The sequence below is a fragment of the Eulemur rufifrons genome, chromosome 2 (genome assembly GCF_041146395.1).
Source record: "Eulemur rufifrons isolate Redbay chromosome 2, OSU_ERuf_1, whole genome shotgun sequence".
NCBI lineage: Eukaryota > Metazoa > Chordata > Mammalia > Primates > Lemuridae > Eulemur > Eulemur rufifrons.
The window spans coordinates 71,889,134-71,907,705 of NC_090984.1; the positions used below are offsets into that span (position 1 = coordinate 71,889,134).

General features: G+C 33.5%; 1 protein-coding gene across 3 annotated transcripts in view; it reads left to right on the top strand.

Annotated features, from left to right (window-relative positions):
• The window catches only part of MIPOL1 (mirror-image polydactyly 1), a 210,997-nt gene that overhangs the window by 56,999 nt on the left and 135,426 nt on the right, over positions 1-18,572 (top strand). For 2 of the 3 annotated variants that reach the window (XM_069464368.1, XM_069464386.1), the window contains exon 7: positions 16,817-16,924. The exons of the other annotated variant lie outside the window; for it this stretch is intronic. In XM_069464368.1, coding sequence (XP_069320469.1) covers positions 16,817-16,924 — 108 coding nt within the window. The remainder of the gene's footprint in view (positions 1-16,816; positions 16,925-18,572) is intronic. 3 annotated transcript variants of the gene reach the window in all.

Sequence of the window (18,572 nt, forward strand, 5' to 3'; positions counted from 1 at the left end):
TCCCAGAGTTCTTAGAAATACAGGATGGTTTATAATAGGTATAAAATATATTATAACAAAAGGCAAAGTAAATGGAATCTTACTGGTGGAGGGTTCTTACATTTTGTTCCTCCATTTTAAATGAAGCGGTAAAACATTAACTCTAAGAAGACTATTAGGATGTATAATTTAATTATAAGTTAAATGTGCAATGAATTCAGGATGACTAATTTAATTCCTGGAACAGCCACAAAAAATTAAATATAAAATGGCATAACTTAGCATCATATCATCAGCAAAAAGTGAGAGTTTGATCTCTTCCTTCCCTATTTGGACTCCCTTGATTTTGCTCTCTTGCCTGATAGCTCTCGCAAGGACTTCCAATACTATGTTGAAAAGTAATGGGGACAGTGGGCAGCCCTGTCTGGTTCCAGTTATAAGTGGGAGTGCTTTCAATTTTTCCCCATTCAGAATGATGTTGGCTGTGGGTTTGTCATATATGGCTTGTATCATTTTTAGGTAGGTTCCATCTACGCCTATTTTGTTAAGTGTTTTTATCATAAAAGGGTGTTGAATTTTGTCAAATGCTTTTTCTGCATCTAATGAGAGTATCATATGGTTTTTGTTTTTGCTTCTATTTATGTGGTGAATTACATTTATAGATTTACGTATGTTGAACCACCCCTGCATCTCTGGGATGAAGCCCACTTGGTCATGGTGGATTATTTTTTTGATAAGTACTTGGATTCGATTTGCTAGTATTTTATTGAAAATTTTTGCATCTATATTCATGAGAGAAATTGGTCTGTAGTTCTCTATTTTTGTTGCGTCCTTTCCTGGTTTTGGTATCAATGTTATATTGGCTTGGTAGAACGTGTTGGGGAGAATTCCATCCTTCTCAATATTGGAGAATAGTTTATGTAGGATGGGCACCAGTTCTTCTTTGTATGTATGGTAAAATTCAGGTGTGAACCCATCTGGACCAGGGCTTTTCTTTTTGGGAAGGTTTTTTATTGCTGTTTCGATTTCAGTTCTTGATATTGGTCTGTTCAGGTACTCTATTTCTTCCTGGTTGAGCCTGGGAAGACTATGTGTTTCTAAAAATTTGTCCATTTCCTCCGCATTCTCCAGTTTGTGTGCATAAAGATTTTTGTAGAATTCATAGATGATAACTTGTATCTCTGTAGCATCGGTTGTGATTTCTCCTTTCATGTTCCTAATGGAGGTTATTAGAGATTTTACTTTTGTGCTCTTGGTTAGTCTAGCGAGAGGTGTGTCTATTTTGTTTATCTTTTCAAAGAACCAACTTTTTGTTTTATTAATTTCCCTTATAGTTTCTTTGTTGTCCTTTTCATTTAATTCTGATTTGATCTTAGTAATTTCTCGCCTTCTGCTGGGTTTGGGGTCGTTCTGTTCTTCTTTCTCCAACTCTTTGATATGATGCTATATCTGGAAAACCCCCAGGATTCAACCATGAGACTCCTGGAATTGATTAACGAATATAGCAAAGTCTCAGGCTACAAAATTAATATACACAAATCAGAGGCATTCATATATGCCAATAACAGTCAATCGGAAAACCAAATTAAAGACTCAATACCCTTCAAAATAGCAACAAAGAAAATAAAATATCTAGGTATATACCTAACTAAAGAGGTAAAGGACCTCTATAAGGAAAACTATGAAACACTGAGAAAAGAAATAGCAGAACTTGCAAATAGATGGAAAAATATACAATGCTCGTGGATCGGAAGAATCAACATTGTTAAAATGTCTATACTACCCAAAGTGATCTGCAGATTCAATGCAATCCCTATTAAATTACCAACATCATTCTTCACAGACGTAGAGAAAATAATTATACACTTTGTATGGAACCAGAGAAGACCCCGTATAGCAAAAGCAATTTTAAGCAACAAAAACAAAATGGGAGGTATTAATTTGCCAGACCTCAAACTATACTACAAGGCCGTGGTTCTTAAAACAGCCTGGTACTGGCACAAGTACAGGGACACAGACCAGTGGAACACAACTGAAAATCCAAATATAGAACCATCCTCATATAGTCACCTAATTTTTGACAAAGCAGGAAAGAATATACTCTGGGGACAAGAATCCCTATTCAATAAATGGTGCTGGGAGAATTGGTTAGCCACTTGTAGAAGACTGAAACAGGACCCACAGCTTTCACCTCTCACAAAAATCAAATCACGGTGGATAACAGACTTAAACCTTAGGCGTGATACAATCAGAATTCTAGAAGAAAATGTAGGAAAGACTCTTACAGACATTGGCCTAGGTAAAGAATTTATGAAGAAGACCCCCAAGGCAATCACAGCAGCAACAAAAATAAATGAATGGGACCTGATTAAATTAAAAAGCTTCTGCACAGCCAAAGAAACAGTCACGAGAATAAACAGACCACCTACAGAATGGGAAAAAATATTTGCATACTACACATCAGATAAAAGACTGATAACAAGAATCTATTTAGAACTCAGGAAAATCAGCAAGAAAAAAATCAAACAACCCTATCAAAAAGTGGGCAAATGACATGAATAGAAGCTTCTCGAAAGAAGATATAAGAATGGCTAGCAAACATATGAAAAAATGCTCAACATCCCTAATCAAAATCAAAACCACAATGAGATATCACTTAACCCCAGTGAGAATGGCCTTTATCAAAAAAACCCAAAACAACACATGTTGGCGTGGATGTGGAGAGACAGGAACACTCATACACTGCTGGTGGGACTGCAAACTAGTGCAACCCCTGTGGAAAGCATTATGGAGGTATCTTAAACAGATTCAAGTAGACCTGCCATTCGACCCAGCAATCCCATTATTGGGCATATACCCAAAGGAAAAAAGGTCATTCTGTAACAAAGACACATGTATCCGAATGTTTATAGCAGCACAATTCACAATAGCAAAGATGTGGAAATGACCCCAATGCCCATCAATACATGATTGGATTAGTAAGCTGTGGTATATGTATACCATGGAATATTACTCAGCTATAAGGAATAATGAAGATACGACATCTCTATGGTTCTCCTGGAGAGAGTTGGAACCCATTCTATTAAGTGAAGTATCCCAAGAATGGAAAAACAAGCATCACATGTACTCACCAGAAAATTGGTTTCCCTGATCATCACCTAAATACACATCTGGGAACGACACCAATCGGATATCAGACTGAGGTGGGGGGTGGGGGAGGGGATGGGTGTATGCCTACACAATGAGTGCATTGCGCACCGTTTGGGGAATGGTAACGCTTGAAGGTGCTGACTGGGGAAGGGGGGGTGGGGAAGGGAGGGATATATACCTACATGATGGGTGCAACGTGCACTATCTGGGGAACAGACACACCTGGAGCTCTGACTTGGGGGGAAAGGTGGTACATGGGCAACGTATGTAACCTGCAATTCTGTATCCCCCATAACAATAAGATGAAATAAAAAATAAATAAATAAATAAAATCTAACATTAAAAGACAATAAAAGAAATCATAAAAAAAATGGCATAACTTAAAAAGCAGTATAAGAATTAAAATGGACTACTAAAAGTGTATCTAGTTAATCCAAAAGCAAGTAGGAAAGAAGAGAGCAACAACAAAAGATGTGACAGTTAGGTACCAAATAAGATTGTAGACCTAAACCCAACCATATAAATACTTACACTAAATGAATATGAACTAAATACAGTTGATTCTGGAACAATGGGGGTGGGTAGGGGTACCAACCCCCACAATTGAAAATCCATGTATAACTTTGACTCCCCCAAAAATTTAGCTACTAATAGCCTACTGTTGACCAAAAGACCTATCAATAACGTAAACAGTCAACACATACTTTTTACGTTATATAGAGAGTATACTGCTTTTTTATAATAAAGTAAGGAAGAGGAAATACATTTACAGTACCAAACTGTATTTATCGGTACAGTAAGTTTACATTGCTTTTTTACAAGATGAATTGTCTGTCTGACATGGCAGACAACTGCAGCTGCACACCTTATATCAAGCAATTCGGCTTTTACTTATAATGTCATGACTTCCAGTATCATTATTGGCACTTTGTATGGGTCCTACGGTGTTATTCAAGGTTTACAGTATTGGCACTAAACAAGATGAAAAATAACCACAAGAGATCCCTTTTTACTGCTATATGCAGTTTACTGGAGGGATGAACTGCTTGTGCAAAGACGATTAGCATCACAGCATTAGAAGTGGATACTTGCAGCACTTGAGTTCTCTGCAATAGCAACAGAGGTGGCTATGAAATTATTGCAGTAGTACACTATGTATTACAGTTAATTTTATGCAGTTTTGATTTAATACTACATCTTTATGTTTGTTTACATTTCTCTCGATGGCTAATGGCACCATGTACAGTGTGTGTTTGTGTAAGTTTTGATAAATGTTAACTTTTTATAATAGATTTATGCACAAATGATAAAATAGACTAATATTCACATATATTGTATGCATTCAGGACATAGCTTTTTCTGAATATTTCTAGGCTACGTGGTTTTTTATCTGAAAGCTTTTTAAAATTGTCACAAATCTCAACATAATTTCCCAATATATTTGTTGGAAAGAAATCACATGTAACTGGACCTGAGCAGTTTAAACCTGTGTCATTTAAGGGACAACTGTACTCCAATTAAAGGCAGATAACTGTGAGATATTATAGGCAGTAAAGAGTCAGGAGCCATTATGTACTGTCTATAAGCAGCATACTTGAAACAATAAGATACAGATAAGTTGAAAGTAAAAACATGAAAGATATAATATGTAAGCTATAAGGATAAGAAAGGTGCTTTGGCTATGTTAATATCAGACAAAGCAGGCTTAAAGGCAAGGAGTATTACCAGAGATAAAGAGGGAATTTCATCAGAACCCTAAATGTTTACGTACACAATAGCAGATCTTCAAAGTACAAGAAGCAAAAACTGATAGAACTAAAGAAAGAAATACACTGTTCGGCAATCGTAGTTGGAGGTATCCCCACTGTGCTTTCCAAATCCTTTGTTGTCATGTCAACAGTGTTCAAGCATCTTCACCAGGAGTAGATTCCATCTCAAGAGACAACTTTCTTTGCTTATCCACGGGAAGCAACTTCTCATCTGTTGAAGTTTTATCATGAAATTATAGCAATTCAGTCACATCTCTAGGTTCCACATCAAATTCTAGTTCTCATGCTATTTCTACCACATCTACAGTTACTTCCTTCCCTGAAGTCCTCCACCCCTCCAAGTCATCCATGGGGGTTGAAATCAACTTCTTTCAAACTCCTCTTAATGTTAATATCTTGACCTTCTCCCAGGATTCATGAATTTTCTTAATGATATATATAGAGAGAGTGACAAATTCTTTCTAGAATGTTGTCAATTTACTTTGCCCAGATCTATCAGAGGAATCACTATCTATGGCAGATATAGCCTTATGACATGTATTTCTTAAATAATAAAACTTGAAAGTCAAAAACTCCTTGATCTATGGCCTGCAGAATAAATGTTGTATTCACAGACATGAAAAACAACATTAATTCCCTTGTACGTCTCCATCAGAGCTCTTGGGTGACTAGGCACATTGTCAATAAGCAGTATTACTTTGAAAGAAATCTTTTTTTTTTTTTTTTTTCTGAGAGTAGGTCTCAACAGTGGGCTTAAAATTTTCAGTAAACCATGCTATAAACAGATGTGCTATCATCCAGGCTTTGTTGTTCTCTGTACAGGCAGAGTAGATTTAGCATAATTCCTAAAGGTCCTAGGATTTTCAGATGGTAAGTGAGCGTTAGCTTCAAGTAACTTAAAGTCAGTAGCTACATTATTCCCTAACAAGGGAGTCAGTTTGTCCTTTGAAGCTTTGAAGCCAGTCAATGCTTTCTCTCGAGCTCTGAAAGTTAGATGGCATCTTCTTCCATTTGAAGGCTGTTTCATCTACATTGAAAATCTGTTATTTAGTGTAGTCACCTTCATCAATGATCTATCTTAGCTGCATCTTCTGGATAATTTGCTGCAGCTGTTACATCAGCACTTGCTGCTTCACCTTGCACTTGAGTATCATGGCGTTGGCTTCTTTGCTTAAACTTCGGGAACCAACCTCTGCTAGCTTCAAACTTTTCTTCTGCAGCTTTGTCACCTTTCTCAGACTTAATAGAATGAAAGAGAGTTAGTGCCTTGCTCTGGGTTAGTCTTTAGCTTAAAGAAATATGACTGGTTTGGTCTTCTATCCAGACCACTAAAACTTTCTCCATATTAGCAATAAGGCTGTTTCACTTTCTTATTCATACGTTCACTGAAGTAGCACTTTTAATTTACTTCAATAATTTTTCCTTTAAATTTACAACTTGACTAACTGTTTGGTGCAAGAGGCCTAGCTTTTGGCCTGTGTGCTTTTGACATCCCTTCCTCACTAAGCTTAATTATTTCTAGCTTTTGATTTAAATTGAGAGATGTGCAACTCTTCCTTTCACTTAGACACTTAGAGGCCATTGTAGGATTATTAATTGACCTAATTTCAGTGTTGTTGAGTCTCAGATAATAGGGAGGCCCAAAGAGAGGGAGAGAGACAGGTCAGTTAGCAGAGTAGTCAGAACACACACTACATTTAGAGATTAAGTTTACCATCTTCTATGGATGCAATTCATGGTGCCTGACAAACAATCACAATAGTAACATCAAAGATCACTGATCATAGATCACCATAACAGATATAATAATAATGAAAAAGTTTGAAATATAGTCATGTGCCACAAAATGATGTTCAGTCAATGACCACATATGTGACGGTGGTTTTATAAGTTTATTAATGGAGCTGAAAAATTCCTATCACCTAGTGATGTCACAGCTGTCCTAATGTAGGAGCACAATGCATTACTCACATGATTGTGGTGATGCTGGTGCAAATACAAGTGCTGTGCTGCCAGTCCTATAAAAGTATAGCACATATTAATACAATTATGACCCTGTGTAGGCCTAGGCAAATGTGTATGTTTTTGTCTTAGTTTTTAACAAAAGAGCTTAAAAAGTAAAAAATAAATAAATAATAAAGTTTATAGAATATGGATATAAAGAAAGAAAATGTAGAGCTATATAATGTGTTTTAAGCTGTTTATTACAAAACAGTAAAAAAGTTTAAAAAGAAAGTTTATAAAGTAAAATTATAATAAACTAAGGTTAACTTATTGAAGAAAAAAGTTTAATAAATTTAGTGTATCCTAAGTATACAGTGTTTATAAAGTCTACAATAGTGTACAGTAATATCCTAGGCTTTCACATTTACTCACCACTCACTCACTGACTCACCAAGAGGAACCTTCATTCCCTCAAGCTCTGTTCGTGGCAAGTGCCCTATGTAGGTATACCATTTATCTTTTACACCGTATTTTTACTGTACCTTTTCTATGTTTAGGTATACAAATACTTACCATTGTGTTACAGTTGCCTACAGTATTCAGTTTGTAGCCTCATAGCAATAGGCTATACCATACGGCCTAGGTGTGTAGTAGGCTACACCATCTAGGTTTGTGTAACTGTTAGGTCATTAAATATGAAATGTCCAATTTCCTTAAATACTAAGTTTGACAGTTGATATCTATGACATTTTACTTTGGCACTTTTTATTTTTTATTTTTTTTTCCTATTGAGAAAGTACATCCTTGGTCTTTCAAGTGCATGTTTTGGCTTGTGATTATCTTTCACAGTTTTTAGAGCAATTTTTGTGAAACTATGGCAGGGATAAGTCAAAAATGCATGTTATTTTTGAATGTAAGTTCTGTCATGGAACCAATGCTGTACACACAGCTCAAAATATCATCAAAGTGTCTGGGAAGGATGTGACTAATGAACGCACAGTATGTTGATGATTTGAGAAGTTCCATTCTGGTGATTTTAATTTTGAAAGTGAGCCATGTGGGTGACCTGAGACCAAGGTGGATAATGATAAGCTGAAAGCTATAGTGAAAGCGAATCCGTCTCTACCTACATGTGAATTAGCAGCAAGGTTTGATGTTACTATTCCAACACTACTGGACCGTTTGAAACAAATTGGGGTAAAGAAGCTGAATAGATGAGTTCCACTGAATTAAATGGGTGTTAGAAGAAAAATCATCTCAAAGCGTGCCTTTCTTTGCTGTCACAACATAAAAGGGAACCATTTCTGTACCTTATTGTTACGTGTGATGAAAAATAGATCCTTTTCGACAATTGCAAGCATTCAGCACAAAGGTTGGATAAAGATGAAGAAAGATAAAGTGCCAAAACATAGTCCAAAACCAGATATTCATCAAAAAAAGCTAATGGTGACCATTTGGTGGTCCAGGGCTGGTATTATCCACTACAGCTTCATGAAACCTGGTCAGTCAATTACAGCAGATGTCTGCTGCAACCAGTTGGATGAAATGATGAGTATGCTTGCAATTAAGCAGTTGACATTGGTCAATAGAGACAGTCTAATGCTCTTATAAGACCACATGTTGCAAAAAATAATGCTGCTCAAACTACAGAGGCTGGACTTGGAAACTCTGTCATTCACCATATTTTTTTTTTTTTTTTTTTTTTGAGACAGAGTCTCACTCTGTTGCCCGGGCTAGAATGAGTGCTGTGGCATCAGCCTAGCTCACAGCAACCTCAAACTCCTGGGCTCAAACGATCCTACTGCCTCAGCCTCCCGAGTAGCTGGGACTACAGGCATGCACCACCATGCCCGGCTAATTTTTTTTTCTATATGTATATTTTAGTTGGCCAGATAATTTCTTTCTATTTTTTTAGTAGAGACGGGGTCTCGCTCTTGCTCAGGCTGGTCTCAAACTCCTGACCTTGAGCCATCCACCCTCCTCGGCCTCCCAGAGTGCTAGGATTACAGGCGTGAGCCACCGCGCCCGGCCTGTCATTCACCATATTTACCAGACCTTGCACCAACTGACTACCACTTTTTCCAGGCTTTGGACCACTTCTTGCAAGGAAAAATATTCAATTCTTAACAAGCTATCAAAAACGACTTTTGTGATTTCATCACCACGTGCTCTCCAGGCTTCTTTGCTGCTGATATAAACAAGCTACTGTTAAGATGGCAAAATTGCGTTGATAGTTTAGCACATACTTTGATTAATTATACTTCTTGTTTGAGATATAATGAACTACACTTTTGATTTGAAATCAGACATTTCATATTTAATGACTTAATAATATATGCTATGATGTTCGTACAACAATGAAACCGCCTAACAACACATTTCTCAAAATGTATCCCCATTGTTAAGTGACACATGACTATATTGCAAGAATTACCTAGGTGCGACACAGACACTAAGTGAGCACATGCTGTTGGAAAAATGATGCCAGTAGACTTGCTCTTCTCAGAGTTGCCACACAACTTCAATTTGTAAAAAAACATAGTGTCTGCAAAATGTAATAAAGTGAAGCACAATAAAATGAGAGATACCTGTAGGCATTTTTTTTGTTTTATATTCTAAAAAAAAAGCATTATGATTTTAGCTTGTATGCTAGCCTTAGAATGTGAAATTAATAGGTGAGAAATATTTGCCTAGGTGGTTTTCATTAATTTACTATAGATTTTGTTGGGTAACTGAGTTAAAAGATAATTGTATATACTAGCTAGTCCATTTCATTCTGGTCTCTGCTAAGTATTTCCTTGTATCAGAGCTATGTACTGCTTCAAAATATCTGTATCTCTAATTGTTCCAATTTTAAAATATCATTAACTTTTTCTGTAATTCTAGATGTTTCTATGCCTTTTAGTATTATACTTATCTGTGTACAGTAAAAATTTTGTTTGTAAAGTGAATTATCCTGCTTCAGTTTGAATCCTGACTTTTTATTAATTGCTTGACTTTAGAAAAGGTATTTATTATTCTCTGCTTCCACTTTCATCTCTTCAAAATGGGATAATAATATCTAACTCATAAGGTCCACATGAAGATTAGCTTATTTAATACATGTAAAATGCTTGCAACAGGGCCTGGCACATACTCATTTCTCACTAAGAGTTGATTAACTATCATTAAAAATATGTGTGTTAAGATTTATTCTGAAATAGATGCAAATCATAATTTTTCAAAAGAATAGCTTTTCATGAATACAGCTAACAATAATCTTAAATAATATATAAAGAATTATATTTTCATAGCATAGCTTACTAAAACACCAAACACATCGTGATATCTTCTTTAATAATTTTCACGTTCACTAATTTTTTTTACTTTACAATTTAAAATTCTTCTTTAATCTTTTCTGAATAATTTAATAGTGTAAGATATAAATATAAATTTCCATATTTGTTATTGAATTCCTAGTTATTTCCTTTCATATGGTATTTTAGGGATGTTTATATGTAGGTTAAAAAATATATATATGTATATATGTATAAATCTATAGAAATACGTCATTGGCATATTGCCTAGTGGTTTACTGGTACATTGCCTAGTTGATGCTTAATGAATATTTTTTGAATAATTTAGTTATGTTATATGTTATATGTAATGTGTATATATATGTACATACACTTACATATAAGCCATAGCATATGTGGTTTCAGAGATTCACTTGCATAATTATTTTTATTTTTTAATATTTGGCATTTGTAAAACTTTTAAATAAGTAATCATCTAAACCAAATTGTTGATATTTTTCTAGACTCTAAAGAAACAAGTTATCTTTTCAAATTTAAAAACCCTTTATTCCAAGTTATTGTAATGTGGGAAAAGCATTGTTATTAATCTAAAATGAAGTGATTTTTAAAAAGTCTTCTAAATGAAAAGGAGTAAAAACTTATTTATATAATCCCAAATGCTTCCAAACATCTGCAGTTCAATGTATATATTTCTCATTGACAACAAAGTTTGGTTTCTGTTTTGACTGGAAGAGTCTTATATTATTTTTGTCTGCAAAGGAAAGAGTTGTATAGCATCCAAGTGGGAAGATGTTTGATTATAATGTAATCAAGATGATTTGTGACTAAAGGCAGTTTATACGGGAAGAAAAACAGCAGCTGTTAAAAACTTAGACAGTGTTATGGAACATTTTGTTAGGAAATTAAGGCATGTTATTTTTTCATAAAGTAAAGAAAATATAAAATGGAAAAATTAAAATGTATTATCTGCTTTTTAAGTCTTAAGAATTCACAGTAATCACTAAAAGGAAATACATATCTTGTAGTAAATACCAGACAAATTTGTTTTGTAAAAATTTGTCATTGATTTTTATATGTTTAGTTTAATTGCATTGTAGAATTAGTTTTTGTTTCTTTGTAGTGGCAAATTCAATTGTTTTCTTCTTATCAGTGAGTTTAGAAAGCTCCTGTCATGAATCCCTGTATTTACATCCTGCTACAACAATTAGCCATCTTTTCTTCATCTATATCCCTCATTCATTTACTTCTATTATTTTGAAGGAAATCTCAGACATAATATTCTTTTTTATCTAATACACTTAGAGTATATCTCTGAAATATATAGATTCTTATTTAAAACATAACCACAGTATCATTATCACACCAAAAATAGTAACAATAATTCTATACTATTGTGAAACATCCAGTTTAATTTTCAAATTCCAATACCTCATAAATATCGTAATTTTAGCTGTTTGTCTAGAATCTGTATCTAAATAAGATTCACACGTTGAAAATGATAGAATTGACTCTGAACACTCTTTTCTAGATTCCCCTCTATCTTTTCTTTTGCCTTGAAATTTAGTTTTTAAACAAACCGAGTCAATTTTCTTGTAGAATTTTGCAGGTTTTTTATTGCATCTTTGTAGTATCATTTAATGTGCTCCTTTGTTCACTTTTCTCCTGTAAATATGGCAATTTGAGCTAGAGACTTGATCAAATTTAGATTAGTTTTTATTAGCAAGACTACTTCACAAATGATTTTTGTTCTTTCATCTGGAAGTACATGTCAGCTGTGCTTCTTTCTATGTTTTTAGAAGCTCTCAATGCCTAGATCCTTTAATATATTAATGATTTCAAAATTGTGATATTCTAATTATAATATTACCACTTTATTAGCTAGAATATTTCTATGAGGAGAGCTCTATCATTTGCGCAGTTGGAAAGTTTATGTAAGAAAGGGTGGATAAATGCTTGCTTTACTAGTATTCTCTAACACTGACGATTAGTTCAAAAATGTTTTATTTCATTATAAGCTCAATAATTTAAACATATTTTATATGTTTCAGTACATTGCAGTTATTATCCCTATTGGAACTAAAGTGGCCTTTTCTTTAGCTTGTTGGCGTATATGTACATTATACATTATATATGACACTATAACACATTATGTATAACATTATATATAACACATTATATATAATAATATAACTGAGTTATTAAAAAAAATTCATTGAGCATCCACAAGGCACTGTACCAGTAAACACTAGGCAATATGCCATGGTTGACTCCCGAGTCCTTTCAGAGTCTCTTCAATAGTTCCTTGGTATTTACTATGACCAGATGTTCCTGGATCATCATGTACATTTGTTGCCCCAGATCTGGAATCAGCTATGTATCTATGAATTCCCTTATTTTTAGTAGGAAACAGTACTTGGTGTCCTCAGTCCAGGTGCTAGGGTCCTCTTTGCTATTAAATTTCCTATTATTTCTAGTTTTTTTCCAATGGGCAGAACTAGGAAATCCACACAAACATACACATATTTTTTAAAGATAGTAGTCATTATATCTTCATACTCATACATCAAATTCTGAACCAAAGAGTTTTTCCTTAACTTATCTTACATCTGTATCTTTTGTTTTCTATGGTGAGAATCCTAGTTCTCAAGAACACTGTGACAGTATAGAGTTGGCATTTACTTAAGTTCAATTTGAGTATTAAAAATTTTTGTTAAATATGAAAGATATAAGAACTTGTATGTCCTTATTTATATTTTAGAAGTGTTAAGAAAACTAATATTTGGCAGAATATGAACAGGGAAGATATGGTATTGTTTTTAATTATCAGTTCAAAAGGAAACTGATGAAAACCAAAGAAAAAATTATGTAATTGTATTACTTGATTTAGGGACACATATCTTCTCTAGCATGTGTCTTGTCTCTTTTCATTCATCAAAGTGAGGAGGATCATTAAAACACCTGAAAGTGTCTGTAGCTCTTTGGGACACTTGCCACTTTGTATGGTCCTTGGGCCCTGTTTTCTATCCTCCTTATACTGATGGCCCCAGGAACCGAGCCCAAACATGCAATATGGATAAATATCCTCAGTGCAAAAATGGCTTTATCATTTTTATATTATACTTGTCTCTTTGGTTATAGTATTTCATGCAAAAATTGGTCTTAGAGTACCCTCTACTATACACACACACACACACACACACACACACACACACACCCCTTTCTTTTCAGAAAGAATGAAAGAAAGATTATGGAGTTTTAAAAATTAAGAGGAACTCTAAAGTTCTAACAGACATACTAGGAATGTAAGACCACATGTAGATCCAAAGGGCAAGGAACTTGAATTTTATTGCCCTTGAATGCATTGATTATATGGCCACTTGAGGTGGGAACTGAGTGGAGACCCTTGCATATAGTCAGACTGTGGAAAGACTGCTTCTTCAGTGAAAGGAAGTCTGGAAAAAATAGACAAATTGCTGGTTCAGGGAAGTGATAAGGAAGCTTGTCTCTGGCTAAAACTGAGCAAAAAAGGAAAAACTATCTTGAGAAATTAAAGGGCTAGAATTGCTTCATCTGCGACTAAAGACACCAAATTACATAACTGTCTTGGTGCAAATCCATAGACAAAGACAATCTGCCCTAGATGAATAAAAACTTTGGATCACTCAGCAGAAGCAAATGTAAAACCAATCTGGCAATGCCTTCACACACAGGTTATTACCAAAAAAAGAAAAAGGAATGTCTGCTAAAGATGGGCAAAGTGAAAATCTACATACCATGCAAGAAAACGATCCACCATGAAGAGTAATTAAAAGGATTACACCACCAACAAATTGAGATACAGGAAAATGTGAAATAGGACACGTCAAATATGTGTTTGTAAACAGAGAAACCACTGAATAGACATTTAAAAAAATGGTATAAAAAAAAGATGGACAGAATTGAAAAAGAATATAAGAGGACATCTAGAAATGAAAACTGTAGTCACTGAAATTAAAACATAAGTGAATAGAGCAAGAGTAGACACAGCTGAAGATAGAATCAAGTCTCGTTTCACTAATGATAGATGCTTGGAATTCACACAGATAAAGAGATTTAAAATATGAAAGAGAGATTCAAAGTTATCAAAGAGATAACTCTTTGATGAGCTTTGGATCTAATATGACCAATATGAGTTTCAAAATGAAATTGAGACAATATTCCAAGAGATGATAGCTGTGAATTTTCTAGGTTTGAGAAGCATGAAGAGTATCAAGAAGATAAAAATCCACTCCTAGACAGTTTGTTGTAGAACTATAACACTTGCTAATAAATAAAGTTAGATCCCTTTGCTTCAAACTAAATTTCAAAATTAAAGAGTTTAGTAAAAGAAAAAAGAAACAAACAGGAAGAAATTATACATAAATATGCAACTGTGGGGAGTGTATTAGGATCTCCAAGTATAACATCAAATGAATAAATACTATGGGATTAAATGAATCTAAATAAACCTTAAACATATTTAAATATAAATCACAAATATGTATTTGACAGGACCATTTATATATATTTTTACTAACTTCAAAGCTATTGTTTGGCTGAGAAAGTTTGAGTCGTACCTATTAATAGGTCAATGTTAAATTTAAACATGAGTGAATTCTCTTTTTATTTTTGTATCATGTATGTGGGAAAAGTTTCTATTTATGGGTCATTTCTAGTTTACTTGGAATAAAAAGAATAGGTGGTCAGAGAACTCTTGGCCATGCTTCCTCACTTGCTCCAGACATATCCCTCTTTCCACCATCATTCCTCTTCTCCTGTATTCTTTCTTCAATTTTGGCTTACAAAATTGAACTCCACGAAACATTCTTTTTCTCCCATAACCAAAGTAATCTACCTCACATTTGAGATCATATTTCGTCATTATATTTTTAATACTTATGTAAACAATTATGTATTAAATTAATTGAAAGTGTGAAGGATAATTCTAGTAGAAAATCTCTCTACTATATTGTGACACTTGCTGCTATGTCTTACTCATTTTTGTGGCTCATGATTTGTGTCTTCACTAAACATATTTGTGTTTCGATTGCATTATGACCAAATATTTTGATTGTTAAGGCTAAAAAGGGACAGAGACAAAGTTTAGTGTATAGATCATGTGTCCCCTCCAGATAAAGCCAAATGATATATGTCACAAAGGTTTCATGTGTTTTTTTTTTTAAATATGATAGATGAATTAAGTTGTCACACAGCCCATGGTAGAATGGCCATGACCATATAAAAGGATCTGCCACTGATAGAGTCAGTACTCTATCAATTTGTCTTCAACAAAACTATCTGATAAATTAAATTAATATTAATTTGAATGTCTTGATTTTGTGGTTATTATTTTATATATAAATGTGTTTTGGTTTTGTAATTATATATGCATGAGAGGTCTATACTCAATTTTATATTTGTATATAAACATCATAATGCAATCTAAGTCAGTATCAGAAATCTGATATAACATTTTCTATTAAAAGGATTTGTATATTACTCAAAGTTGAGAAATATTGATACAGGTTGCATAATATTATAGAGATCAGAAGCAGAAGAAATCAACCTTAGAGTAGTAAGAAATGCCAATTTGGATTACAGCTGCATCTTGATTGTATCATAGCTAATGATTTTTGATTCATTATGACAACTAGCCATTTGTTAAATAATCTAGAAAGAACTTTGTCCACATCTAAAATCAATATGTGTACTCATTGGTTGTTACTTCAACATCCTAATTTAAAAATAGATAAGGAGCGATTTTTAACTTTTTCTTGAAAGACGGGTTGAGTGCTTTATTCCTTTAACCAATCTCATATTGTCCTGATTTGCAGCATATCATTTTATAGCATGTGTAACTATTGTGTAAAATGTTTTATATATTCATATTGAGATCTTATATTCAAATTGCAAGGTATTTCAATAATTTTTTGAACATACATACTTCTATTAGCCCATTTATACTTTTACTTATAATTTATTTTTTACTTACTTTTTGCTTTTTGTCTCTCATACTCTATTTGTACTCCAAGTAGGTGAAAGTGTCATTTCACATATTTGTTGTCATGTGTTTAATTAAAAGTGAGATTTATTCAAAACAGCAGAAATTATAAAAACACTCAATTCTTTTTCTGTTTCCAAGTCTTGTGGCATTCTGGTTGTTGCTTTTTTCCCTATAAAATTGTTTGTTCACATATTTCTAAAAATTAGAAATATCTCTGAGTGTATATTTTATGATAATTTTTATTTTAAAATATTGATAAAAATTGATCCTAGAATATCATATTGTAGTTTATTTAGAATCTAATATGATTTTTAGAAGCATGCTTTTAACAGATAGGTAATCTGAACCCTTTGGTTAGAGAATAAAATAGTTTTAAATATAGTTTAACCTTAATTTTATAAAAGTAAGTATTTTTATGATTTATATTATAATATTTAGATTAACAAAAAACTAACTGGAAATTGTAATTGAATTACCAGAGTACTATAAACAGTTGTATTTTGTTTGTATTTAACATTACTTTTACTTACAATTCTTATTGCAAAAACACCCTTGTCTTACAGAGAATACAATGATATTATTTACATTAATTCATGTGGCTCAGTGAAAAAAATGCTCTAACTCCTTTACTTAATGGGATTCTTCCCCTGTGGCAGTGCAAACGGCTAGAGCAGGAGCTTCATCATCTGAAAGAGCAGAACCAGACTTCAGCAAACAACATGAGACATCTGACTGCTGAAAACAATCAAGAACGTGCTCTGAAGGTAAATCTCCATTCCTTCTTGCAGGCAAATTAATGTTGTAAGCCCCTGGTGCCAGCTTTCTGTGCTGCATATATCAGTTGTGTACATTTCAGCAGAAGTGAGCTGTGGTGTTTGCCAACAACCCCTTCTTTAAACACAGATACAGCACCCTTCTGTTATGGTATTATTTTATTTCATGTATGTATACATGAAAACAACGTATTTTCTGAATTTTGAGTGGTGATAAATTAATAAGTTTTGGTACATGTTTATTCTGTTTTTATATTATTACCTTTTGTAGTTAATAAAAAGTAACCATAGTAAAAGAAAAAATTAAATCATGGGCCTTTGCTTTGCATCAATATTTATTATAATAATTTTTTTAAATGACTTGTAGTTTTAGTCACCCACAGAACTGACACTTCTTGAAGAATATGTGGATATGTTTGGTAATTGAAGGAGTACTTAGAATGTTACAACAAAAGAGAAAGAAAGATAATAAATTTAACTGTAACTTGAAATGAGTTAAGTGTACATTTCATGACAAGGAATGTCATGGAATAGAGATCCAGCAATCATGAAAAAGGACATTATTTCAATTCTACTGATTATATCTTTTCTTAAGATCCTTGTGATTTCCCACTCTACTCTGTCTTTGTCCCAGTTCCTAGTACAGTGACACAGTAGTGGTCTCTACCTTCAAGGTGCTTGCATTCTCATTAACAGATTGAAAAAAGAAAATCCATGGGAAACAAAAAAGATTCATCATTGTTTTTATTGTGTAGTAAGGAAAGATACCAAGAAGATTGTATTGTACTTTGTTGTCTTAAATTCATTTTTTTCTGCAGATTACAGAGTAATATTAAAGCTTTAGCAGTATAACTTACTAAGCCAGAATCATCTACCAAAATTGAGGAAAATTGTAACATTTTAATGTGGAAAATACTTTTAATGTATCCAAGAAGTATAAAATTTTGTAGAAGTCAGATTTTTCCACAAAATTTATGTAGCTTCATTTTGAAATTCTTAGTTGTGGGCTTATAATAGCTTTGTTATTATTGTTTAATGTGCTCTCTCTTTTTTCTATCGAATTCATAGATGGATACAGCAGAACAATAACTGAGAAAGGGACAAATTATAGATTGCTGTGATTATTGTTAATTACCTCCAAGGAATTTAGTATTTTATAAAGATAAAGTATAATCATTTTTAAAATATATACTTGCAAAATAGAAAACAACATTGTTTGAAAGGCATCGTCCATAATGTGTGCTAACTTATTATCGGTGTTAGGGGACAGATTTCATGTGCTCGATGTGATATGGCTATTTCCATTTAAAATGGGATCTGAGGCTGAGTGCCGTGGTTCATGCCTGTAATCTCAGCACTTTGGGAGGCCAAGATCGGAGGATTGCTTTGATGCCAGAGGTTCGAGGCCACCCTGGGCAACATAGCAAGACCTTGTCTCTAAACACAAACAAACAAACCCTGTCTCTACAAACAAACAAATAGATAAATAAAATGGGATCTGAAATAAAAATTCATGGTCTTTATTCTGGCATTTCTGGTTGTGTGTTTCCGTTAAATTTAATTAAATAGCAGCTACTATTTATGGAGAGAAATAGATGAACATTTCTATTAAAAGTAGAAGGAAATAAGTAGACCAGAA